Source organism: Meriones unguiculatus, chromosome 14 (assembly GCF_030254825.1).
Source record: "Meriones unguiculatus strain TT.TT164.6M chromosome 14, Bangor_MerUng_6.1, whole genome shotgun sequence".
Classification (NCBI taxonomy): domain Eukaryota; kingdom Metazoa; phylum Chordata; class Mammalia; order Rodentia; family Muridae; genus Meriones; species Meriones unguiculatus.
Genome location: NC_083361.1, coordinates 64,174,581 through 64,201,906, shown reverse-complemented (window position 1 = coordinate 64,201,906; position 27,326 = coordinate 64,174,581). Strand labels below are relative to the sequence as shown.

General features: G+C 51.4%; 1 protein-coding gene across 7 annotated transcripts; it reads right to left on the bottom strand.

The window, feature by feature from the left end:
* Positions 1–1,553: 1,553 nt before the first annotated feature.
* Positions 1,554–27,059, bottom strand: Klhl25 (kelch like family member 25). Of its 7 annotated transcripts, XR_002477465.2 has the most exons (6): positions 20,669–20,732; positions 15,570–15,720; positions 12,756–12,909; positions 7,602–9,406; positions 3,642–3,696; positions 1,554–2,929 (listed from the first exon to the last, which is right to left on the bottom strand). XR_002477465.2 is itself a non-coding variant. In XM_021664662.2 (5 exons), exons 3-4 carry the CDS (start codon positions 12,829–12,831, stop codon positions 7,626–7,628), a joined length of 1,857 nt encoding a protein of 618 aa, XP_021520337.1. In that variant the 5' UTR covers positions 12,832–12,909; positions 15,570–15,720; positions 20,669–20,731; the 3' UTR covers positions 1,554–2,929; positions 7,602–7,625. The 7 variants fall into 7 exon arrangements, 6 of the variants coding, with proteins under 6 accessions (XP_021520337.1, XP_060223360.1, XP_021520339.1 ...); XM_021664662.2 differs by lacking the exon at positions 3,642–3,696 and having other exon boundaries at positions 20,669–20,731; XM_060367377.1 differs by lacking the exons at positions 3,642–3,696; positions 12,756–12,909 and having other exon boundaries at positions 20,669–20,731.
* Between the last annotated feature and the right edge of the window lie 267 nt (positions 27,060–27,326).

Below are 27,326 nucleotides of genomic sequence, written 5' to 3'. Positions count from 1 at the left end.
TGAGACAGATTCACTGAAACAAATTCAACCATCTGTCTAGGCTGGGAGGCCAGAAAGCTCCCAGGTCTGCTCATCTTGTGTCTACAGCTGGGGTTAGATACATGCCTACTGGAGATCTGAACTCACATCCTTATTTTACCCACAAAGCCTTCGCCCCAGAGATCCATGTTTCCTTAGTAACAAGAGGGGTGCCGCCTTCTTCGACAGGCAGAAAAACCTGTGCAGGACAGTGGGAGGTCTTGAGCTAGCCTCATTTGCAAAGACCTTGTCCTCTTGGCCCTCAGCTTCTCTTTTCTGTTACACTATAGTGAACTTTGACCCCAAGTGCAAAGGGTGAGGTAGGCAGAAATGTCAGTTGGTCATGCTCCTTAAACCACAATACAGAGCCAAAACTCAGTCTACCCTGTGGGCACGCCCAGGAGATTGAGCCAGGCAAGGGCTATGGCAGGGTCCCTATACTTGGCCAAAGCATCTTAGGGTAACGAAAAAAGCTCACAATTGTCAAGTGCTTTCCACAAACCAGATGGAGCTTCATATGTTCTAAAACCTGGCTGTTTCATCGTGGCAGAATCTCAAAACTGTAACCCAGGCTAGCCTAGAACTGTCAATCTAGTCTCCTGCCTCAGCTTCCTAAGTACTGAGGTTACAGGCCTAACCATACCCTTTCTGCCTGGCAAGGTGGTCTGCACTGGTGAGGGAAACCATTGGGCAAGCCTGCTAAGCCATCTGATGGGACCACAGTGTGGGAGGCTGCGGTTGAGGGAGGAGACCATCTCTGCTCTAGGATGCCTTAAAAAGCTGTCCGAGTGTCTGCCTATATGTGTGTGTACCCCAAGTGTGATCCCAGTGCCTTCAAGGGCCAGAAGGTACTGGATCCCCTGGAACTGGAGTTGCATGTGGTTAGAAGCCAAGATGTGAGCTCTGGGAACCAAACCCAGATCCTCTGCAAGAACCACCATGTGCTCATAACCCCTGAGCCATCTCTCCAGGATGACCAACTTTTGAGAAGCTCCTGGTTCGTAAAATGGAGTGATCATTCCAGCCTGAGGGAGGTGACACGTTTGAAGTGCTTCCCGCTAGGAATCTGCATGCTGCTGAATGCCACTGCAGGCGAGAGCATGGAGCAGTCGCTCAGACTTGGTGCTCCCAGGATATCCAGTTCATAGTGGTGCATCAGGTTCAGGACCCTCGCATGGCCTCCTTGGGCTGTGCTGTCTGAGGGGTGCCGAGGCTAGACCACCCAGCTCATGTAGCTGCATCTAACCAGCACATACTCTGGTGTTTACAGATCACAGTAGTGGAAGGACAGCAGCCATAGGGCATTAGTGTAACCATGAGGACCAACAGCCACTGGCTGAGTTAATCATGATCATCTTCACAGCACTGAGATGGCTTTCACAAAAATGTGCCCCCAGGGTACTGCACAAGCCAGGCCTACTGAACAGGACTGTTTTAACACAGTGAAGGCACTTAGGGGAAAAGATGCCTGTAATGCACAGACAGCACCCACAAACAGGCGGACTCTGGATTAGAAACTCACACAGCCAAGGCAATAAGGTCAAGAACTTCTTCACTTTTATTAAGTTAGAAAACTAATAAAAGCAACGCCCATGCTCAGGCAAGCACCATGGCCAGGTCCTCTGTGCTGTGCGGAGTGATGAGTCCTGATAACGTGGTCCACAGGCCAAAAGCCTGCAGTTCTCCAGAAGGACTGACCAGGAGGTGGAATGAAAAACAAGCTGGACCTCAGATAAGGGCCAGTGTGTGACTAAGTCACTCACAGCACCAGTACCGGGCTGAGCCTCGAGGACCTTGACGGCTGACCAAACTGGTCTAGACTGTGGCTCCACTTTTGTCAACAACAGAACCCACTTTGGACGCTCCATCCAGATGCAACAATGGCCTGGGAAGCCACCAGCTATGGTACCCTGCCCACCCTGTGCCAGAAACCGAGAGCGCCTGTCCCCCCAAAATCAGGCTAGACAAGCAAGGGGTGAGTCTAGCGTCCAGAATGGCATCAGAAGGCGCCTCTGCACCCAGTGCAGGGAACTGGTGTGGAATCCTTGAGAAACACATTTGGGCAGTTTCTTCGGATCCTTCTTTCTGAGCTCAAGAATCAGACAGGCAGGATTCAGGCTGCCGGCTGGTGCCAAGGAGGATAGGAAGTGTGACAAGAGCCTTGGCACTAGACCACACATGACAGAAATCTAATCTCTGTGGGAACTGTAGTGGCCATGGGGTCATGACCGTTCTCTTCTTAGGAGACAGGACACAGAACTGGGGCGAGGGGGTCTCCTGAGACCCCAACCAGCTCCCTGGGGCCTAGAGTCCTGCTGAGGGACCCCCAGCAGTGTCTGACTGGTCAAGAGCATCTGTCCTATGTTCATGGTAGCTTCCCAAAATCACCCCTTAGGGGGATGGGGTAGTGCTTGGCAGAGGGCACGCAGGCAGTCTCCCCTTGGCCTTAGGTGTCTGGTGCTATCTGCTGGTGGAGCCTGTGGATACCCCCTGAGGCTGGGTTGCCCCGGGGTTTCTGTCTCTTATAAAACGTCTTCAGTTGAACTCGGCTCCCTGATGTCCAGGACAGTATGGAGCAACATTCCCACCTTCCGCAGGAAGCCCTGCAGTCAAAGGCTGTGCTGTTGGTGTCAAGGGACCCCTGCTGTTCCCCTGCCAGCCCTTGCCAGGCCTGGCTGGCAGAGGTGACCTCAAGGCTTTGTGTGAATGTCATCTCCCTAGCCAGGGTTGCTGGTGACGGCCCACGCCTCTGGAAGCTTCTCTCCACATAAGCCGCTGGCAGCTCAGGAAGCGGAGCACAGGTGACGCTGGAGAACTTCACTTTTCTGCCTAGTGTTAAGAACAGCTTGAGCTGCTGCCACCCGGAGCTGGTGCTGTCAGTTTCTAGCCAAGTCAGGAAGAACCACGAAGCCTGTGGATGAAGCAGAGGGAGAAGAGGAATGGCCACACTGCTCTGTCCTAGCCTGGCCACATTCAATAGGCTCCCAGGGCTCGGGCTCAGGCCTTGACATGCTACCCATGTGACCCTCAACAGTTCAGGGACTAGAGTCACCATCTGTCATTGTATTCCCTCCAAGACCTAGGAGCAAATGCAGCTATGGTCCCTAGGCATCATCTTCCCTAGAGAAGCTGCAAACAATTATATGATGGTTACACCGGGAACAACCTAAAGACAAAAAGAAACTACTAACATTGAGATACGAGCTGGGTCCTTTATTTTATTTATGTGTGAATATTGGAAGAATTGATGAGAAGGCAGGAGTTGGCTGGAAGGGGAGATCAGAAGGAAGAAAATGGGAGAAAATATGATGCTGTAAGAATGTATACAATAGCGGACCAGTGAGACAGGCTCACAAGGCAGGCAAAGTCCGTCAGCTAGGAGGAAGGCAGGTGTGATGAAGGGCAGGTAACAGGCTGTGGACAAGAGACATGCTCTTTTGTGGCCTGGACAAAAATTCACCACAGCTTCTAGATGCCAGGCCATGAGACAGGGTATGGGGATGTAGTGGTGAATGAGGAGGGACTGTCCTTATGGCCATGAAGCTCACATCCCCTGCTGTATCCATCCTCAGTCACTTGGGGCATCAATGGTTGCCCTGGAAATGAGGATGGTAGATATCTACCTGGCAAGGATCCAGGAGCAAGCCCTCCTTGCTGAAGGCTTCATGGAGAATGTTCCTGAAGCAAGAAGGAAACACTGATTTAATTACTGATGGTCACTGCTACAGATGAACCCCAGGGGCATCTCCACAAAACCCTAGGCCAGTCCTAGGCCAGTCCTAGGCCAGCCCTAAAGAGGATGTGGCTCAGCATTTGGGTCTGGGAAGGGATGGTGGCCAGGCTACAGCTCCTATGCTGATCAAGTTCGGACACCCTGTAGGACACAGCAGGGCTGGCAAGGCAGAGACAGGCATGGAAGGTGAAGAACCTAAGGCAGTGAGAGAGTTGGAGAGAAGCCACAGTCCTCTGTTCCCAGGCAGCCCAGCTGTCCATGTGGTTTCAGCGGAGGCCAAGGCTAGATGTACCCAAGCCACATGGTGGCTCTAACCTGTAAAGGCAGAATAGACTCGGCCCGTCTCTAACTGGCTAGCAGTGCTTGTGGGACAGGCTCCATGCTAAGCTGTGTCCCCATGCAGGCACTGCAGGAAGCAAAACCATCACTAAGCTTGGCAGGAGCATAGAGTTAGAACTATGTAACCTGCACACTGGTGTGAGCTGTACAGTTGTGAAACCCCCAATACAAGACACTTTCCTTTAGTTCTGTGTGTTTACAAAACCTTAGCGCAAAATCATATGCCAGTACTGAGGCTCCAATGGCGGAAGTTTTCCGTAACAGAAATATACCCCCAGCACTGCTGCAGTTCCTAGAGACAGGCTGGTGCTGATCCACAGGAACGCTGCCATCTCCAGAGGCCCTGGATGTCCTAGACACTGGCAGGGCAGGCAGGATACTGTTTTCCAGCAGGGTTCCTGAGGCCCCTAACAATCCTAACATGCTCTAGGCTAGCCAACATGAACTCCCAGTGTCACAGGCATTGGGCCACTTTATCCTGCCTCAATGTTACCACAAGGAAATAACCAGAGCCAGGACTTTGGGTTTCAAAAGACAGGCCTAGCTGGCGGGAGAGTGCCACAGACGGGCAATGTTCATGCCAGGGCCCACCCGGAACCCTGTATGCTTGTATGAGGAAAGGATAGTGTGAGCCACCCTCTCTAGTTCCTGTGATGGCTCCAGATGAGTGACTATCCTCTGGCCCACCCCAAGGTCTTAGTCTTATGCCCCTAACTCTGTCAGTTTCTTCTCCGTAGCCTGCTCTTCTCATCTGTGAAATACAGTCCTCCAGCTGAAAAATGGACTCAAGGTCAGTGTTTGTCTGCACCCCTGTGTGTGACGGGCCTTGGCAAAACTCATCCTGCAGGTGACTGATAAAGTCTCTACCTACGCTGATGTCTTTTTTATTCTTAGGTCTCACATAGGCACAAGTGACCTCTGCATGAAGGACCTCCCCAAGGCACTCTCCTGCCAGTCAGGACTGGCCATGAAAGCTGGAGAAAGCCCTCCACTCTAGGTTTCTCTGTAGTAATGTTGAGGGGAAAGTGGGCCAGCTGTAGCAGCAGTGAGAGGCTGGCTGGGTGGGAAGCTAGGGAGGGAGCACACAGGAGATTAAGCCTTACTTAAGCAGCTTCCAGGAGGCTTCAGAGGGAAAGGAGAGAAAGAGACATGGCCAGAGTGGGGTTCCCATCAGGACCTGAAGCGGGTGCCTGGGATGGAGAAAGCAGGCACGGGGCAACAGGGACTCACAGGGGCACTGAGCAGGGGCTTCAGGGACTGCTGCTGGTGGCCTCTGGAACTGCCTTGAAGCCTAGAAGGATGGACAGAGTACCTCTATAGAAGAAACCAGGCAAAGGTGGAGCTCCCAGGGCAACAGGGATAGTGGCACACGTTGCCAGGACCTTCCTATTGGTCACCTGGCAGAAGAGGCTGGATCAGCAGGGCCAGAGTTGTTGGAGGGGAACAGAGAACCAGGCCTAGGTGAGGTACCAGGCTGGGTATCCCCGAACGGCTGATTGGCTAGTGCCATGCTCAGTACAGGTGAATTTTCCTCCTGTCCCCTTGTAGGAATGCACAGAAAGACAGTAGGCATACTGTGTTTTGGCCCCTTCTGGCCTTGACTCTATTAAGGTGTTTGGCCCTCTCCTATACTGGGGTCCCTGCCTCCCATACCACAGGCCCTGGTCTGTAGCCGAGTTGCATCCACATGCCATAGGGGCTGAGGGGTACAGAAGGCTCCCAGGACCCAAGAAGTGACAGGCATGTCCTGCATATCGGCTTCTCGCCCTGCTGCTGTGTTGTGGGTCTCTTCTTTGTCTTTGACCTGTGCGAACATGCTGACAAAAGGAGAATCGTGCAGAGTGGGAACACTTCAGGGTCAGTCTTGGAGACAGAGGTCAAGAGGTCCATCCAGATGGAGGAGAGCCTGCTCTGGTGTAGCCAGACTGCCGAGGCCAAGAAAGCGAAAGCTGATTCCAGGAGCAATCTTGAACTCTGGGAAGATGCTCAGCAGGCCTAAATCCACGAGGACACTCATCACCACCTTGGGAACGTGTGCTGAGGATTGGGGGTGGCTTCCTACCTGAATCTGAGGCTGATTGGGTATGTGCAGTTACACTCTCTGGGCCCACTTCCTTATCTAAAGCAGGCTAATGACTGAAGCTTGTCCAAGACTCAGGACATGCTTAGTTGTCCTAGTCACAGGAGTAACAACCATCTGGGATGGGCCAGAAACATAAGAGGACCTCACAGCTCGTAGCATGAGAACTGTGCCCAGCAGTTCCCATTCCCTTTTCCCAGATGAGAATGCTGAGTCTCTGAATTAAGCCTGCCCAGGGTCAAGGCAACAGGGTGCCATGTGAGCCTCGCCTAAAGGCAGAGCAGCTCCTGACAACAGGTTCGGACCAGCGGCCCCTCCCACGGGGCAGTGACAGGGTAGAGCCTCTGCTAGGATGGGTAAGGTACCTGCCCACTTCCTGAGGAAGAAGTGGGCTCAGGCTCCAGAGGCAAATAGGGTCACCGACATGAGGAGCCTCTGCCCCACAGGCGACGCCATCCCACAGGTGACAAAACACTCCTAAGTCACCAGTAGCAAGAATAGAAAGTACTGGAATGCCATTATCCCTTTGAATTTTGCTCCCCTGGGGACGTAGACACTGCTCCTTTACTCGGGAGAAAGAAAACAAAGCAAGCCCAAAAGTCTTAAAGAGAACCAAGTCCTGTTCTGACTGCTTTTGGGAATCAGCTACTCCATGCTTAGACATCTGAGGTCTTCCAGGCCTGTTAAGAGCCTTGGAGGTGATAAATAAACAAACAAACAAACAAACAAACATTGCCTTGGAGGCTCAGCAGAATCTGACACAGCCCAGCTCAGGAGCACTGTTTCCCTGTGCAGTCTGCCCACTGAGGCTTGGGATGCTGGGTTCCTTTATGCCATAGGAGCACAAGGCAGCAAATAGTGAATGCAAGGGTCCTCTTCTAAGGCCTTTTCTTCTTTCTTCAAGTAGACACGCAACCTGACCCCACCTTGGCCCATGGGAGTCCATTCCCCATGCTTTACTCACTCTGCTGTCCCCTCCTGTCCCTAGGCTCTCTGCCACAGCAGACCTGTCTCTCAGAGTCTCTCTCATGCCTCTGCTACCCAGAGAACACCTGATGAGTCAGCTGCTTGGCTCTCCTCCAGCCAGGCTCATTTTCCTAAACACTCACAGTACTGAGAACAACAGCGGGGCTCACAGACACCTGTTCTGTGGTTAGCCCTGCTCTGAGAATCAGAGCCGCCACCTCACCTCGTCAGAATGGCTGCCTGCTTTACACAGGCCCTTCATCCCTGCACCTCACGAGAGACAGATAGTCTGCCTCCCACCGGCAAGCCCATAAGTGTGTCAGAAGAGGTAGGGTATGAACAGGCTGTCTGTCCCTAAATCCCTCCCTTATTCCAATGCTAATCAGACCCTCCCGGGAAAACATGGCAACCGCTACATAGAATGGAGACAAGCCAGAGGGTTCTCCCGCCCTCCTGAGGACCCACCTGGCTGGGCCATGCAGGTGCCCTTCATGCAGGCAGATGCTTCCAGGTGCTGACAAAAGCAGTGGGGATGAGGGAGTAGGGCACAGTGGTGATGCAGTTCCACGTGTCTGAGGTGGGGTCATAGCAGTCCAAGGTCTTACACCTCTGGGTCCCAAAGTAGCCTCCCACCACATACAGCTTGTTGCCGGAAGCCAGGGCATGACAGGACATGCGTTTGGCAGTCATGTCCCCAATCCGAGTCCACTGGTTGGTCTCACAGTCAAAGCGATAGGCTGAAGCTGCTGTATACTCTGTATCACCTCCCATGATAAAGATCTGGCTGCCCAGGACGGCGGCAGCTGTGTATCGCCAAGGCTGGGGACACTCCGCCTTTATCGTCCACCGGTTCTCCGAGGGGTCAAAACACTGGACTTTGGACACCATGTCCCGGTGGATGCTGGTGCCCCCGAACACAAAGAGTTTCAGCTTGGCGCTCACCACCGCAGCATTGCTGACACCATCTCTCATTGGGGCCATCATAGTCCACTTATTAGCCCCCGGGTCGTATTTCTCGACTTGTTTCAGGGAGATGGAAGGGGAGGCGGGGAAAATACCTGCTAGGGAGGTATGGCCCCCCACCACGTACAGACAGTTCTCCAGCTCAGCTGAGCCATGGCCAAAGCGAGCAATCAGCATAGGGGCTGCCTTAGACCATTCCTCGTGGACAGTGTCATACACCCAGACATCCTTAGAGACCCCATTCTCAGAGCCCCTGCCTCCGGTCACATAGACCTTGCAGCCAATGGCCGAAGCGCTGAACTCCTTCCGGGGGCTTGGCAGATCCGCCTTGGGGATAATCTCCTTGGCTTTGTGGTCCACTTGGTAGATCTTGTCACACATGAAGGTCTGGCCTCCCAGGATGAGCAGCGTGTGGCCCGCCTTGCGAGGCCGGGCAAAGGGGCTGGTGACCACACCATCATTCAGCAAGATCTTGGTCTTGCATCGGAAGGCTTCGTCTATGAGGAGCTTGCTGCGCTCGTCCTCCATGAAGAGGGCCTCCCCGGAAACGACCTTCTTCAGGCAGTCAGAGGGCAGCAGGGCCAGCCGCACATTGCGCAGGAGCAGCGGCAGATGGGCCTTCCTCTGATCCAGGTCATGTTTCACCCACTGCAGGATGGCCTCAAAGACCACGCGCTCATCCTCAGTCTCCAGCTCGTCACTGGAGATGAGGTCCAAGAGCGTGTCCTTAGACAGACTGTTGAAGTCCTCGCTCTGCCGCACCGTCTCAAAGTGCACCAGGCACATTCGGCAGGAGAACTCGTAGAGCCGTCGGCACTGGTGGGCATCCGACAGCAGCATCATGCCCAGGCAGTTGGAGGGGGAGAGGTTCTTCTCCAGGAACTCGGCGGCTGCGTCCCTGACGTCATGGAACTGCAGCATGTCGCCCGCCTCCAGCAGCGACTCTGCGTTCTCCTCGTTGATGACAATGCGGGAGGAGTAGGCAAAGTCCAGCAGCAGCTCCAGCACCTCAGGGTGCAGGTTGTCCTGGAAGTTGACCGAATCGTCCCGGCTTTCCCGCAGGCCATGACTGAACATGGCCTCAAAGTATCGGCTGGAGGCCGCCAGCACTGCACGGTGGCATGGGAAGGCTCGGTCACCGGCCCAGAGCGTGACATCGGTGAACATACGGTGCTTGCGGAGGGTGTTGAGGTGGGCTAGCACGCAGTCGGGGTGCGAGGCCTTGTGGAAGAGCGAGATGTTCATGGAGCCCGTGCTGCTCCGCGACTTGCGGGTCTCGTGAACGCTGACAGACATTGTGAACCCACCTGCAGGGGGAATGACACCAGTCAGAAAGGATCTCCTGCCCACACTCAACTCCAAGGGCCCCACCTCCTCCTTGCCCTTTTCTGGACAGCTCTAGGGACCCAAGCCTTCCTGCCTGCATCTCCAAGCATGTTGAAGGCAAGAAGGCCCTGGGCCTTCCTCTGTCCTTCGAGACTAGCTTTGTTCTGCCTGGACACGCATCTTTGGTTGCAGTGGTACATAAGCACCCATTTTCCTCAACAATAAAGTACCAGTGAAAGCCGTGGCACTTGACAATGTTTCAAAGTTACATGAGATGAATACTACAGCTACAGCAACACCAGGCCAACCCATTCACTCAGCCAGCTGTCTCTCTGTTGCTGCTGTCACTACACTGTCCTGAATGAAGAAAATGACAGGCATTCTGATCTTAGGATCTACCAACCGCCTACTTCTTGAAGTCTGAGTTGGGTTTTATTGGTGGGGTTCTTTCGGTTGGTTGGTTGGTTGGTTGGTTGGTTGGTTGGTTTTGGTGGTTTGAGACAAGCTCTCTCTATGTAGTCCCAGATGTCCAGGCACTCCCTCTATAGACCAGTCTGGCCTCAAACTGCCAGCCTCTGCCTTCCCAGCACTAGTATTACGAATGTGCACTATCACGCCTGGCAAGCCAGTTTTTAATGATTGTACTATTTTATACTAAATCCATGTTAAAGGTTCTAGGTCAAGCGGGCTGGGTGTGGGTCGCTCCTGGGACTGCAGTGAAGGACTTAGAGGTACACCCAGGCAGTGATGCTCAGCATGGACACCTTCCCAGTCAATGTCTGGCACACACTTGGAACCCTCACTAAGTAGGTGAATCTAGCTGGGTATAAAATACAAGTTCCATAACTGCCCCAGAGCCATAGGTCATTCTAGACAAATGCACCCTGGTGCTCCCACTTTCCCATGGGAAAGCAAGCTTTTATATACACTTCTAACACATCTCACACAGGCACTTCACCCACAAGACCCTATGCCCATCCCCACACCACCAAAACAAGAAACCCCTTTCCCTGCAAAAAAGGCATGTAGCCTGCTTTACACTTCCAATGTAAATGAAGGCTGGACGGATGGCTCAGCCACTGGCTGCTCTTCCAGAGGTCTTGAGTTTGATTTCTAGTATACGTATGGTAGCTCACAACTGTGTGTGACTCCAGCCCCGGGAATCTGATGCCCCTTACAGCCACTGAGCACCAACATGACCAGTATATGCTGGCAAAACACCCACACATAATGAAGAGTCCTCCAGAGGACAAGAATTTGGTTCCCAGCATCCATATCAGGGAGACCCAATGCCTCTGAGGGCACTTGCACTCAATGTACGCATACCCCTACCTATATAGGCACTCATATACATTAAGAGAGCTGCTTTCTTGCCAGCATGGTGACACATGCAGTATATTAGCACTTGGAAGGCAGAGGGAGGCAGGACAGAATCTCTATGAGTGAGAACAGTCTGGTCTACATAGAAAGTTTTGGGACAGCCAGGGCTACATAGAAAGACCCTGTTTCAAAAAAAGAAAACAAAATAAAAAAGAAAACAAAATCAATTAAAATACAGTTGATTGGAACTGTTTATGTTTTTACTGTATGCACATTTTCCTTTGGACTTGTTTGACATTTTGTCGTTTTTGAGACCAGGCTGTCCTTGACTCAAGTCGGCTTGCCTCTGCTTCCTGGGAGCTGCAGTTAGGGGTGAGTAGCACTAAAGCTCTCAGCAAATGTTCATGAAAAGGTTTTGTTTGCTTGAGACAGGGTGGCACACTCAGCATCTTCTGTGGTGGCTCCTGAGGGCTGAACCACAGGCACGAGGCACACATGGCTCTTTTGGGAAGCCTGAAGTGAATTCCTGAGAGTTGAAGATGGGACCTCCACTCAGCTTCATGGTTCTGAGCTCACACCTCTTGCCCTGCTTGCCCACACCTTCCCCACAGGAATAGGCTGACTCAGCTGTGGTCTAGCACGGACAGAGAAGCAGTGCTTGTTACAACTTGTTACAACTTGTACACACATTTCCTCTTCAGGTCATCAAGCTAACACTCAGCCCCGAGCTCACAGGCAGGACACGCCTGCTTCCAACAGGTGGTCGGCCTGCTTCTGAGGTCAAGACCAGCCGTGATGTGGTACCCTCTCCTGGGCATGCCCCTGACATGATACCTCCATATCAGTCAGTGAGGTCACAGGTGAGGGCCTCCACACTGGCTCCCTCCCCATCTTGCCAGCAATGTCTTAGGATGGGCAAACGATCACAGCTTTTTGTTTTCAGGATAGGGTCTCACTGTGTAGTCCAGGCTAGCCTCAAACTTACAATTCTCAGCCTCTTCTGTGATGAGATAATAGGAATGTGAAACTTCACCCAGCCCACCCCAGACCTTTTAGCTTACCACCTGCCATGCCCAGTGGTAAGCATGCTTGAGGAGGAATGGCCATATTAACCTCCATAATTGATAACCACATTTCAGGCTGACTGCAGCTAGAAATCTACCTGAAACGGATGCCAACAAGGCTGGTGCTTTCTCATCCACTACAGTGGGGAGGCCTGGAACAGTGCAGGTCATGGACCTTACAGGGCCTTTCCCAGAGGAGTAGCTCTGCCTTCTCTGCAGCAGGACCAGAGGAGGAGGAAAAGGGTCAAAGCCTGTGAAATTCAGCTAAGGATAAAGCAATGCTGCAAAGGATCAGTAGGGAATTCTGGTCAGGAAAGGGCCAACTTGTAGCTGCCAGGTGGCCAAGCCATATTGTGCTTATAAAATTTGTAAATAAAAAATTTAAAGAAAATAACAGGCAGCTGGGTGTGGTGGCCCATGCCTTTAATCCCGGCACTCAAGAGACAGAGGTCTATGAAGAGTTCTAGGACAGCTAGGGATGTTATAAACAAAAACCCTGTCTTGAAAAAAAAATAAAACAGGGCTGGAGAGATGGCTCAGAGGTTAAGAGCACTGGCTGCTCTTCCAGAGGTCCTGCATTCAATTCCCAGCAACCACATGGTGGCTCATAACCATCTACAGTGAGATCCAGTGTTCTCTTCTGGTGCACAGGCAGAATGCTGTATAAATAATAATTTAAAAAACAAAACAGAAGAACAGGCTTCATTATTACATTTTTCATACATGTCATTGTGCTTTGCTCATATTTGCCCCTTCCCAAGGTCCCTCTTGTTGGTCCCCTTACTCCCCACAAAATAAATCTCCAGCTTCTGGCATACACACGTTGGTAAATATAAATCCACAGGAGGAAAATGTAACATTGTCTTTCTCCCCACAACCCACCCACACTGCTGTCTCTTGCTGGGAATTTCACATATAAGTTTTAACACTGAGACCCAAGTACAACCTGTTTTAGTCAGGATGGATGACGAAGCACTGCAGCAACAAACACCCCTCAGATAGCAGCGTCCTGGCAAAACCATATGGTTCTGGTAAGCTTCATCTTCACTTTTGGGTTACTCCCAGGGACCCGGAGAGAACTGTCACCAAGCTACCAGACACTGTGTCAGAGGGAAAACGTGTGGCAATGCTGATTAAAAGCCTGGCCTGTAAAGACATACCCTTTTGTTCCTATCTCTGTGGCCAAAACCAGTCACACAACTTCACAGGCCCAGAGCAAGCCAGAAGGTGTAATCCTGCCATACACCCCACTAACTCAGACAGAAACACCAGCTCTGCCATAACTCTGGTGGACAGCCTTGCCTGTTAACTCATCTAACCCCGGCCCTCAAGTGCAATCATATCTGCACAGGTTGGGAAACCAGGCAGAGATGTTAGGAAATTTACCCAAAGGCCCACAGGGACTGGGACAGAGCCAGGTCTCTCTGGCTTGGGCCCCTACACCCTCATTACGTGAGCCCAACACAAGGCTGGGGAGACATGCCATTAGACTCCAGGTCTGACTTACTTCCCCTGAACTACAAGGTGGGAGAGGAGGGCTTCAGCCTGCCATGTTAACAGACTCTCTCTCTCCACAAAGCAACCCTTCTCACCCAGGGTCTATCTAGTCAGGACAATTAACATTGAAAAATGGTGCCGGGTGCTAAGAAAGATTCATGACAGTAACAAACTCACTTGTCCTGAGGTCGGGGGCAGGCAGGGGCTGCCTCTGGTCACTGCTTTCTGTGTCCAAAAATGCTGCCTTAGGGACAAGATAGGGCAGTTGCCCAGAGTTGTCTACCAACCCAAGAGGACGTGTGGAATTGACCAGCTTCTCACCTTCCTGCCTTGAATAAAAGCTGTCAGACCCACATGCTGGCTGGTTCAAGATGCTTAGTGCCCACCTCTGCCTGGTGTCCTGCCTATACCAACACCCACCCTCAGGAGCTCTACCATAAAGGACAAAGTGACGTAATGTGTGAGAGTGAAGGTGACAATTTCTAGAATAGTATGCCTGCACCTTGGGGGAAATAAATCCATTTTTGGGACACACATACACACACACAAATACCCCCCCTTTTTTTTTCTACTGATAGACAAATGGTATTAAAATGGGAGTTGGAGTGCAAGGGGCAAACTGGCTGCTGTTTCAGAGGACCTGGTTTTACTTTAACCTCAAGTTGGCAGCTCAGAACCATCTGTAACTACAGTTCCATGGGATCCAATGCCTCTTCTAGCCTCCTCGGGCACCAGGTATGCAAATGCAGAGACATGCATACAAACCACCCAGACACATAATTTTTCAAAATGTAGTAGAGGCTGTGGCTATAGCTGAGTTTGCAGAGAACCTGCACACACAAGGACCTGGGTTTGATCTCAGCACTTCTTAATCTGGGATGTGATGGAACATACGTATATTCTCAGCAGATAATATAGAGGCAGCAGGATCAGAAATTCAAGGTCTTTGGCTACACAGAGAATTTTAGGCCACCGTGGGTTAAGTAAGACCCAGTCTAAAAACTATCAAACTTGGGTCAGCAAGATGGCCTAGTGGGTAAAGATACTTGCTGCCAAGTCAGATGACCTAAGACGACCCCCAGAACCCACATGGTAGAAGAATGGGACCAATGCTTTGTTAGTAGCCTTCAGACCTCTACACCCATGTACGCACACACACACACAATACATAAACGTTAAAACATAACTAAAATGTCATAGGCAAATTCTGGAGGAAAGTTGTAAAGGGATTTAGAGAGAGGAAGCAACAAGAAAAACTTCCATTAACCACAGATAAACATTTCTAAATGGTTAGAGTGGGGCTGGGCACAGGCAACAGGTTAAATCCATAGCCCTGTGTAACACTGAAACTCCAATCACTGCAGATACTAATGCTCTTTCATGCTACTTTTACCTCCACTTCACGTGGGACACTTTCCTAATCTGGTCTCACAGTGTTTGAAGGGTTTGTATTTAATTTTTACTCCAAACCCAAATATGGCTGCTTTGGCTGAATTACTGCTTTCCCCTGAGAAGTTCTTGGGAGAAGAATGGCAGATGTGTCTTGCAAGTTGCTTCTGCTGTGCCCACATCAAAGAGGCTTCTCCCAGCTACAAGACTCGAGTCCATCAGGGCAGGCAGCAGGTGTTACTCAGCTCTCGCAGGCCACCACCTGCTCCCCTCCACTGTCTCGGGCCCAGATCTACATGCCCAGCTGTAGCTCCAGATGGCAGCAAGGCCAGTAGAAAGCACACCATTACTCCAGCCAAGAGGAACGAAACCTGAGCGCTAAGGTTCTTCCATCTGACGAAATCACTTCTTTCCTCTCCAGAGGGTGCCAGAGAGGGACCAGTGCAGCCCCCTACACAGCACACCAGATAGCCTGGAGAGCTGTGGGGCTCACAGATACGTGGATACTCAGAAGGAGGGTGCCTCTCTTGAAATCTGGCCCCACAGATGGAGCCATTAAGAACACACTGGCCTAGAGAGCAAATTCTATGAGCCTCCTCCGGGAACACACAGGAGGACAGAGAAAATAAATGAGATTAAAATTACCAGCCATTTCCCACGAGGGGACTGCCTTTTGTCTCTAGAAGTCTTGCTTCTCCATAATCCTTGGCTTCCAAGAAGATCATGTTGACAATTCCAAAGACCATACACTCTCCAAGGCCCAGTTTGCCTGCTCACTCTCTCTCCCTGAATTAAAATTTTACATTTATTTCTATCTTTGGGGCTGGGAGCACATGTGTCACAATTTGAATGTGGAAACCAGAGATCAACTTACAGACACTGGCCTCTCCTTCCACCATGTGGGTCCCAGCGACTGCACTGTGGTCTTCAGGCTTGGCGGCAGGCAGTTACCCACTGAGCCAGCCACCTTGCTGGCCCCAGCTCCTTTCAAGGAGTACAAGGAAGAAGGCAGCCAGCACCACCTCCTGGGAGAACAATTAGGCAACATCTTTCAAAATGAGATGTAGGTACCCTTTGACCCAGTATTTCCACTCGCGGTAATCTTCCTTCAATTCATCTTGGTGTCCCGGCTCCAAAGGGCCAGGAGAGGTTCAGAGCTCATGAATGAGGAGTCTGAGCGTTACCTTGGGCTTAGTGTCTGCTGTAGACTACTACACACCTTTACACATGTACACACACACACACACACACACACACCATATTCAAATGGGCAGGGTTGCTTTACATAAATCAATCTAAAACTTCTTCTGGAACACTGGCTGAATTCTACCTGCTGAGACCTTCAATCTAAGGTGTTCTGATTACAGGACAGGAAGGAAAGCCAGTCTCACCCAGATACAGCCTTTTCAGACAACCACGGCCACTCTTCCCTGACCACTGGCAGTTTCTTTATGGGTCACTGAAGTGCGGAGTTTGAACCTGATCAGTGAACTTTTGTCTTCTGCCACATTTCCAGCCTGCACCTTGAGTGGATCCTTTACCCAGGCAGGGTTTTGTAACCTGGTGCCTGGGTCACATGGAAAATACTGGCTCCCTGCATCATGCACTCAGGAGCAAGCGAACAAGGCAGACAATGTTTTAGCATTGCTGTGCAAAGTGTTTCCATCTGGGTGCCCTCAGAGGAGCGCCACTTTGACAGTGGTTTGCAAAACTCCTCCACATTAACCACACTTTCTCTGCAACTTCCAGAAGCTCCATGAAGGCAGCATTGGGGGAGGTGACCAACATGCACACATCCAAGATTTGGCCGGAGTCAGTATTCAAGATCAAATGAGCCTGGGGCCTCCCACAACCCAAGCAATGTGAGCTGTGAGACCTGTGCCCCATACCCACATTCTTTCTCCCCACTGCCCAGCCTGCAGCACCTTGCAGTGACTGGGCTGCAGAAATCCCGTCAGGTGCCCTCCAACCCCCAGCTGACCGATTGCTCCTCTGTCATTGCCAGAAGCGTCTCTCACCACAGCCTCGCCTCCTTCTACCCCCAAATAACAGGCCTCCCTCACCAACCAAAGTACAGAGGCTGTGCTTGAGCACTGCAGCTGATATTTCCCAATATTACAGATTAAATATATATATGTATAGTAAATACACAGATGCCCATAAATACTCACTCACTCATGGATGCTTTTGTATGTTCAATGTCTCCTACTCAAAGGCCTTCAATGAACTTGGATGTTCAAGCCGTGTTAAACCTTTTCCCTCTTCTCCAGATCTACAACCTACCCCAGCTTCTTCTCTTCTCCCCTTCCAGCTCAAGTTCCCCCCACAATCCCTCCACCCCATAACCCCGGCTTCTTGGCTGTTCAGCATACCTCATACATAGAAGATGCTAAGAAAATCAACTCAACAAGCATTCCAGGTCCTTATGCACTGCACCCATAGCAAGAGGGTCACCTATCTGTGCCATCTCTTACAAGAATACACCCTTTGTTCTGCTGGACCGTGACCACCTTCTGATGATCACCGTGTTCTACTGCAGACCACTGCCTACGGTGCTTATCTCTGTCTGCAGCTCCAACGGCAGAATCCTGTGTCTCCTTTGTATGTGCTAGATGCTCAGTGAGTTCCATGTCATGGACCTAAACTAAAGTGCTGTCCATTGGAGTAAGAATGGAGATGTCCAGCCTGTCTGTACAACAGGCTCCCAGTGTCAACCATATTACTGGAGGTATAACTGGTATGTTTCATGCTTAAACTTTCTCAAAGACTTTATTTTTATGTGTGTGAGAGTTTTGCCTGAATGTGTCTATGAACCACCTACTTGCCTGGTTCCTTGGATGCCACAAGTGGGCATCAGATTCTCTAGAACTAGGGTTACAGATGGTTTTCAGCAGCTATGTAGGTGCTAGGGACTGAATCCAGGTTTATCTGCAACCATTGAGCCATCTCTCCAAGCCCCTGCTTAACCATTTAAGCCAGGTCACTCACACATACAGCCCCAATACTTGAGAGGCAGAGAATCAATCACTTTGAGTTCCAGGCTAGCCTGGACTACATAGGAAGTTTGAGAACAGCCTGTGCTGACATAAACAAAAATCATTTTTAGATCTATCTAGGGAGAAGCACCTCCATTGCTTCTCTGGATGGTTGTTCATAAATCGCAAAAGTCCAGCCAGGGATGCTAACCTCGAGCAGCCTGGCAGGTGCTGGGTGGACAGTGTTCCTAGCTCCGAATCCCAGGCTGCCTAAGATGCCTGCTTTTGTCATCTGGAAAACAGTAGTGAAATAATGTCCCTCCTTTGAGGTACTATCCTACAGTCAAACGAGAGCACACGAACTGGTCTAGCTCATGACAGCTGCCAGCACCGACATGGTCTTCCTCCATCAGCACTAGCCCTGGGCAGACAGAATTCCAGGGAGAGCATCCCCTGATCTCCGTTTGCACTCTTATTCTTGTGAAGAGTGTTGCCCTTAGAGGAGTGGCTAGGTGAACTTGACCTCAATGAACTCTGACAGTTTTCTATGAACAATGAACAAAGAAATGGCTCAGTCAGTAAAAGTGCTTGCTGAACAAGCATAAGGACTTTCATTTGATCCCCAGAATCATTTGGTTCTTTGTTTGTGTGTTTGTTTCTTTGTTGAGACAGGGATTCTCCGTGTAGTCCTGGCTGTCCCAAAAGTTTCTCTGTAGACCAGGCTGGCCTAGAACTCACAGAGATCCGCCTGCCTCTGCCTGAGTGCTGAGATTACAGGTGTGCAACCACCACTGCCCAATGATTCCCAGAATCTTAAAAATTAGGCCAGGTGAAAGACTAGCTTGGAATTAATGGTCCATTCCTATAACCCTAAAACCAAGGAGGAGGCTGAGGCAGGAAGATTGCTAATCTAAAGGCAGCCTTGGGCCACCCCTGTAAAGCTTGTCAGTTACTGATTTTTGGAACTTTCCACATAATGTTTCCAAACCAGTTGACCATGAATAACTGATGATACAGAAAGTGAAGCAGGAGACAGAGGCGGCTGCCCTGTAAGGCCCAGTAGGCCTCTAGCCTGAAAACATGTCTATTAAACGGATCGGGTATTTAGCCAAAGGTTAAGGGACAACCCACTGAGCAGAAGGCTCCCAAAACTGCTTATTCATCTCTGTCCTGGGCACTTGGCCCAGTAGGTTAGCATCAAGTAGGGTCTCAGTAATTTCAATAAAAGTCCAACTTTCTTTCAATAAAGCCCCAGGCTCCCTCCAAGGTTACATGGCCAGCCAATTGGGTTCAAGTGCAATTTTCTAGGGGAACTCAGCAAAGGCCTCTTTCATACTTCAGTGTAATCTGTAGGGCTGGGCTACGGGTCAGTTGGTAGTATTTGGCTAACAAGCACAAAACTCAGGGTTTGATCCCTAGCACCACATAAACGGGAAACGGAGCCACACACCTGTAATCCCGTCACTTACGGGATGAAGATAGGAGGATCAGATATTTAAGGTCACCCTTGACTGCAAAGTATGTCGGTTTGAGACCAGCCTGGGTTGCCTAAGGCTCAGTCTAAAAAAAGGAAAGAAACTGGAGACACAAGAAGCAGTTGAGCAAGCCCCCTGTAACCAGGGCGTGTCCATCAAATGGGCCTTCCTTTAAACACCAAGTGACTACTTGTGTGCAATGTCCCTGTCTCAGTCTCAGCCAGGCAAACCCTGACATTTTGCTTGTAATTACATCTTTCAATATAAAGACCTAGTTGGGTTGATAAAAATAGCAACTACAACTTCCTGCAACACAGATAACCCAGCGAGTGCTTGTGCCTGAGAGGAAGCCTAGCGACCCAGCCTACCACTCCATGCCAAACCTGCCCGAAAAGCTGGCCATGACAGCACGCTGGGGCCCCTGCTCAAAAGCCTCTGAGTGCTGCACTCCCTCTCCCCTTTCCCAAACACCCAGCACTCCAACCAGAGGGGGGCCATAATTGCAGAAACATCCTTCAGCTCCCCTCCCCTCAGAAGCTGTATACAAGGACACTTCAGGAGGCCTCCCACAGGAACACGCTGGGATCACACTGTGCCTTCTGTTGCCTCTGTCTGTTCCCATCAGGGCAACTGATGGTCCCATCGGGTACCTACTCTGGGGCAGAGTTCTAACTAAGCTCCTAGGACAGCAATCGCTGCCAGACCCGGTGCTGCTTCTGAAGGGAGAGAACAAGGACTCCAGGAAAGGACAGGAGAGCCTGGCCAACACTGACTGAGTCCCAGCAAGGATGCACTCCACCAGGCACTAGGCTGTACAGCTTGGCCATCCTGACTCCTCAGTCACAAGGTCTGTCACGTGCAGAGCCTGGCTTTCCACAGTCCAAGATCTACCTCTCCTCCTCAAGTCTCCCGTCTCCACATTCTTCCTGTCTCCCAGTCAAACGCAAGTACACCTTTTGAAGTTCTTACACCTTTTAAAGTTCCCTGCCACAGGAAAGCAGGCAAGGACCCTCACGGTAACATACAACGCACAACTCACGCAGTAAGGAGCTGCAGCTTGGGGCCTCAGTTCACAGACACCCCTTCCAGACCCTTCCATGGACTAGAAGAGCTGGCCCTGCCCTGCTAACTCGGTGATTTACCCTAGCAGGTGGCCAGCCCCCTATGAAGTACCCCCAAAGCCAGCCAACCTTCTCTCGGGCCAGGTAAGGCTCCACACACAACACACCTACAGCCACGTGCACTTCACCTAGGCAAAGCCACCTGATGTCACTAAGATACTGTTTAGACGTGCTCCCACTCAGCCGGTCATGGTGGCGCACACCTGTAATCCCAGCACTCAGGGAGGCAGAGGCAGACGAATCCCTGTGAGTTCAGGACAGCCAAAGCTACACAGAGAAACCCTATCTCAGAAAATAAAATAAAATATAAAATAATAAAATAAAATAAAATAAAATAAATGTTCCCAATCATTCAAATGCCCCAGCCTTCAGACACTAGGCATCCATTAGAAGAAAGCATACCTCCAATGTTCGAGAGCTCCTGAGCTGAAAAGGACCTTTCAGAAATGTTTTCCCAGACAGAGCACACAGCAGCAAGCAGGGGGCAGGGCTGGGTCGGGATTAAAGGGCCTCATTTCACAGATGAGCACACACAGCCAAGAGCTTCACTCAATCCCCAGCTGAGGCCAGGACACCAATAGGAGGCAGAACCTTGATCTTCTGGAAAAGCCCAGTCAAAAGAAAAACACTGAATAAAACTGGATAGCTGACTGTATTTTCTTTTTAAGGAATGAGATTGGCTCCACCGTATCAGCTAAGCCTTAAAATGTGCATAATATCAAGCATGGAAGAGAAATGTAGGAAAACTGTGAAAGGCCTATGACTTTAATAAATTTTAAAATTGCCATCCCTGCTTTTAAAGATGCAGGATCACAGACTTCTAAGACTTCATTGAATGTATGGGGGAAATGGCCACCCCAGAGTTTCTCATTAGAGGACACTATGAAAGCCGGTGGTCTGGCCAGAATATGGTTGGACTGGTAGGTGGGCCATGATAGAGGCTAAACAGTGTTAAAGAAGGTCAAAGCATAGAAAATCAAACTATACACAATCTCTACCTGTGGAACACACCAAGAAGGAGGCAGACTTTCATATCACATTGATTTTCTATGTTGTTCATTTATTTTAAGAATCTGTCAATATATTTAATTTTTTAAAAAATATAACTTAAAAGCACAGTGTTTTCCTTGGTCTCCTGAGAAGATACCTTCTGTGGAAGCCTGGCCCTATGCCTTGAACCCATGCCATCCCAGCCTCTGAACTCTATGCTACCTACCTAACACAGCTCTCTGGCTCAAACATTACCACCCGGAGAGGCCTTTCCCACCCCTTTGTCTCCAGAGATGCTCCTTGTCCTGTCCCCCTTCCTCCAACCTCCCAGTCTACTCTCCCTGCAGCCCTTTCTGAGGTAGCTGCACTCATTGGCACTGCCTGTTGTTAGCCTCCACCGCGTGACTGGGAGCTTCGGGAGAATGGGAATCACCCTGTTCTCTGCCGAATTCCAGAACCTGGCAGAAAATGGATGACAGAACATGCCCACTGGACACATCTGGAAAATGAGATTAACAATGTCCACTTGTTTACCTCTCCTGTACAGAAAGGGCAGTCTTTTGACATTCCAGCTTGTACCCTAGCTGAGCTATGACCTCTGACCACTAACCCTGTATACCAGAAGCTGAGGTCCAATGTAAACTCTTTGAGTCCAACTTTCCTCACTAGGGGCAAGGCAAGCCATTCAGAACAGAACACTATACCTTTCTCCTTCAGATTTCCAAGATGTAAATCCACACAGAGGCATGCGTGGAGAAAGGGACTCTCTCAGGCCCAGAAGAGCTTCAACTCTAGACTCTGGGTGCTGCTACCCTGGCTGTCTAGAAAAGACCTCCTTGCCTCCTGACCCTCACCCCTGCCCAAACAAATTGTTCTGGCTATGCAAACCTGGCAAGCAGTTCATCTTGGGGTTTGAACAAAGAAAGAATCACTTTATCTTAATTAGGGAATTAATTCCACCCAGCCTAGACTGATCTCTGTTCAGACTCTTCTGAGAGCCCAACAGGAACAGGTAGAAGTGCTAGACTTTGCTTCCCTCCTGTCCCTACAATCTGCTCCTGCCCACATGACTGACATGGAAAGCAACCACCAGGGGGGGTTGGGGGGTGGAGGGGTGGAGTGACAGCCAGGGTAGATGTGGTCCTCAGGCAGCCTTCCGCAGCCACAGTTCTCCCATGGCCCTGCTCTGTGGGAGGAGCCATCCAACTGGTCTTGCAGGCACATCCTTGCCAAAGCCTGGCACTCAGCCTCCTCCTCCTGCCCCCCTGGGCTCCCCATAATCCCTTCTGCTTCTCTGGGCTCTTTGTCCATCTCTCCCCCCCTTGGCTCTGTGCCCAGGGGACATCCCATAAGCTAGAGAGAGGGGATCACCCAGATCTTCTCACACTTGATGCCCAGTTCTCTGCCAGGGACAAGTCAAGGGAAACCTTGGAAATGAGTCATCTATGTGCCACTTTCCTTTGAGCCCATGCCTGCTTCCCCTGGGCCCAGACCGATGCTTCCCTGACCCAGTTTCATAGGCATAGGGCAGCCCCAACTGAGGAGCAATGGGGGGGAGGGGGCACTGAGAGAGGCTGGAGGGGAGAAGATCCCTGTTCCTTTGGGGATACCAATAGGGCCTGACTTAGTCTTCACACACTGGTAAGGAAGCAGAAGTGCTTGCAGAAAAAGGGAGGGTCCAGGCAGGGAGAATGCCCCAAATGCCCACAGCACTCAGAGGTACAGCTGGAGGCAGGACCCACCCAGCTCCCGACTTCTACCTTGTCTCAGACACTGCCCATCACACGCTGACTTATATCTGCTTAGCATTAGAGCCTGCAAGGCCTGGGATATGACAGTGAAACAGTCAACAGGAACGCTCTGGGAGGCATCTATCCATTTTCTAGAAGAGCCACCTGAACCCACAGTGGCAAGGGGACCTGCAGACAGTCACTCGGGCAGAACATCACCTACACCAACTTCTGGGTCTAAGGAATCCTACTGTAGGCTGAAGAGGTAGAGGTGGCCCGGACCCTTGGTTGAGCTGGAATAGAGTAATACCCTGCAGTCTATAGAACATGGGGGCAGATCAGTGTGAAATGACTAGGACATTTTTATGCATTTGTGGAAAGTACAATGCAATTTCTCAGTTAATTTATTTATTTTACCCAGGGTCTCACTATGTAGCCCTAGCTGCCCACAGTCTGGGATTCAAAGTTGGGGGATTAAAGGTGTACACTCCCACACCTAGCTCTAACTTGGATTTCTAAGACCACAAAGCTGACACTTGTTTGTTTGTTTGTTTGTTTTTCAAGACAGAGTTTCTCTGTGTAACCCTGACTGACCTGGAACTCACTCTGTAGACCAGGCTGTCCTTCATTCAACTCAAAGAGATCCACCCAGTTCTGCCTCCCTAGTGCTAGGCACCACCGCCCAGCCTGACAACTTTTTTTTTTAAGAGAGGACCTCACTTGTATCCCTGATGTTCTGTAACTTACTATGTAGACCAGGCTGTCCTGGAACACAGGTCTGCCTGCCTCGACAGCATTTTGAGTTCTGGAATTCAAGACGAGGCTCCATGTAGCCCAGGCTTACCTTGAACTCCTAATCCCCCAGTCTCTACTTCGAAAATGCAGGTGTGTGCCACTGTGCCTGATTTGATCCAGGGCTTTTGTGCATTTGAGGCAAGCACTCTTATCAACGAGGACATCTCAGCCCAAGAAATGGTCACTTTAAAGAACGGGCCACAAATGCTTACAAAGGTAACTTTTACTATCCAAAGGAGCACCAAGGCAGGGCTTGGGGGGTGGGGGGAGAAGGTTTAAGAGCAAGAAAGATAAGGGAGAAGGGCAGCTTCCCACCTCCATTCTGTGTCAGGAGGATGGAACAAGGAGGAATGGGGGCTGGGCATGTCAGCCTACCAGACGCCTGACTCTGTTCCCAGGAATGCTGTACAGTGCAGGCCTCATCTCATACCATCCTCCAGACAGCCTTACAGAGATACAAGCAGTGTGTGAACCCCAGACCAACCGCAGCCTGAGCTCCTTCCATTGACCTGTGCTGAAGGGACTTAAGGGGAAGCCCTTCCAACCTCCAAGTCCCTATCTGTCCCTGTCCCCCTCAGTGCCTGCATCCATGTCCTATCAGCCCCAGAGACACCTAGAAGGCAGGCAGGTGCCAGCTTCAGAAGCCTTTAGAACCGGTACCAGCAGAGGCTTGCTCAGGGCACAGTGGCTGCTGAGGGGCTACAGCCTGCAGGGGCAGCCGGCCAGCAGCAGACAATCCTAAGTCCTGCCGGGCTGCTGCTTCTGTAAGCTGGGGATGCGTTAAGTTCTGCCTCTTCCTGGCCACCCTCACGTGGCTCCCAAGTGTTTCCTGGCCTCGAAAAGAATTCACTGGCACAGAGTCAGCAGAGGCAATTCAATTATGAAATTTACCACATTAAATGAAAACCAGCATCTCAATCGGCCAATTCATTTGTGGCCCACCACTATTCTGCTGGTGCCAACTCTGCAGGGATGTGTGTGTGTGTGTGTGTGTGTGTGTGTGTGTGTGTATACACCCCTGCCCAGGGCATACTTGTACTGCCAGCAAGCGAGAAAAGGACCCAGGACAAGAGCAGTGAGCTGGTCAGCAGCGTGATTCTTCCCAGGAGTCCCTCAAAAGCCAGGTCCTCAAATGGACCTGGACGGACGGCTGCCCATACTGTCACACCACCACAGCCAAGAATGAATCTTCTGGTCACCTCCCATCTGCCTTTTCCCTGGTGTCACCTGTGCCTAAAGCGGGCATCCTAGCTGGCTCTGGAAGAGTGTGGATGGATGGCAGGAACAATGGCTTCAGCCCAGGGTATGGAATCCAGGTTGTAGCAAACCTCTGCTATCTTTTCTCTCTCCCGGAAGCCTTCACACTTTGCCCAGCTCCCTGTTGCCTTGTTCGCTGGGGCTCTCTGCAAGCCTCCACCCCATGGGCCAGCAACCCCTTCTCTCTAAAAGCAGGGTCTGCTCGAATAACAAATCAGATAAATGAACTGCCTGTACATACCATGTTCACTGCTCCGGGCCATCCTCCTCCCTGTAGATGACAGGAGGAAGGAGGTTGCTCTCACTGCACACCACACACAGAGCCATTACTCCTTTTCCTTCCTGCTCTTCTCTCGCCACACTGGTGCCCAGAGGCTAAAGAGGCCACCAACAGGAATCCGGCCACTGTATAACATGCAACTTGCACACATCTCTTTCCCTGCATGGCACAGGGAACCCAGCTGTAGCCTGAGGCACAGGACAAAGGTTTCTTCCATCCACCTACTTCCTTTAAACAGTCTCCCAGGGCTCACTTGCTGATAAATGACTCAAAACTGAAATATCAGTAGTTACAGGGCCTGGGACAAAACTGACTTTGCCAATCTCCATAGACAGCCTGTGAACTCAAGAGCCCCTGTCTTAGAAGGGCCAAACCTACTGTAGGATAAGAGCACCCTGGGTCCTCCCTCCTCTGTCCCCAGACACAGGCCTCTGGCAACACCCATTAAAAATCCTCACAGCAAAACTGTGTCACCCATGAAAGAAGAGACCCAGCATACTAGAGGGTCAGGTCCCAAGACCCCACCCCTCCCTGCTGTACTCCAGTCTAGGGTGAAAGCAGATGGCCCTGCCTCAGCAGGGAGGGAGGAGTAATGCCCAGTGAGCCTTGGCCAATTGGCCTCAGCACTCCTCAACGTACAGATGAACCTGAAAGGCTGGGTAGTCGCCCCCTTCCCCCAACCTCCTGTGCCCCAAGCTCGGGACTGATATGGTGGCACTTGCTTTGTAAGCCCCACCAGAGGATTTCAAGTTCAAGGCTGGCCTGACTACATAGCAAGACAGAAAAAAAAATTTTTTTTTTTTTAGACTGTGTGAATGCACTTGGTGTCTTTGAAGCGGTTATACTCCCAAAGTGTCTGCTGCCCCGGGAGGCAGGATTCCCCAGTAGGAAAAAGAATCTTCTCATACAACTATGAAGGAGACCAGTCAAATGGGAGCTTGCTGACCGCGGCGGGAGCTCTCGCGCCAGGGTAACGCATGGGAAGAGGGTTGAGCAAGGGAAGTGGGGGGTGGGGGGACGGAATATGAGGAGGATCTGTTGGCCACCACCTATGTGGGTAGGTGGGTGTGACTCCGGGAGTGTCACCTCCTCTCCCCTGTCAGACAACTTCCCAGACGGGAAGGACCCTACGGGGCGGGCCATACGACCAGGCCGTGCCGTCTACCCTTGTCTTGTTTAACCCCTCGGCCCTCCCTAGGCACAAGACCGGAGCACGGACCTTGGCTGGGTGCGGGCGCAGAGTTGCGCGGTTCGCATCTTCGAGGACAAGCGGCTTCCTCTTTCTAGGATCAATAGTAATTTTTTAAAAAAGAGAGAGAGAGACTCAACGGACTCAATGAATCAAACGCTCCCGGGGGAGGGCAGCAGCGCCCGCGCGTAACATCCGTTTGCAAAACAATTCATTCCCTTGGCGGGAGCTCTGTGCAGAACAATACCGGGACCCCAGGCTCGGCCGAGGGGTGCCCTCCGGGTGAGCACCCGCTTCCCCGCCGCAGCGAGCCGGGCCCCGCGGTCCTACGCCCCGCCGGTCTTTCCTCGCGCGGGGTCGCGGTCCCGGTGACAAGTCCCGACGACCCCTGTCGGCCCGGGGCGGACCTGGCACTCACCGTGGGCACCCACGCGCTCCGCAGTCCCCGCAGCTGCTGCCGCCCCGGGTCGGCCCACCGAGTCGCGGCCGCGATCCCGCAGCCGAACCGCACCGGCGTCGCCAACAAACTAGTTTCTCCGGCCTTCCCGCCCCGCCTCGCGGCCCGAAACGCAGCGACCAATCACGGGCCGCGTCTCTGTGACGGATGGGCCGGCTAACCCGTAGGATAGCCGCGTGAGGAGAAAGAGGCGGTCGTCCCGGCCACCGGTATCGCGGGAGGCGGGGCGGAGAGGGGAAAGCGACAGCCACCAGATTTTTAAAGGCGCAGGACGCCCGCCCGCCCTGGTGGCCAGAGCTGGAGAAAGAAAAGCGACCTGTTCTAGAGCTTTCCTAAGGAAGAAGCTTTGTGGCTTACACACA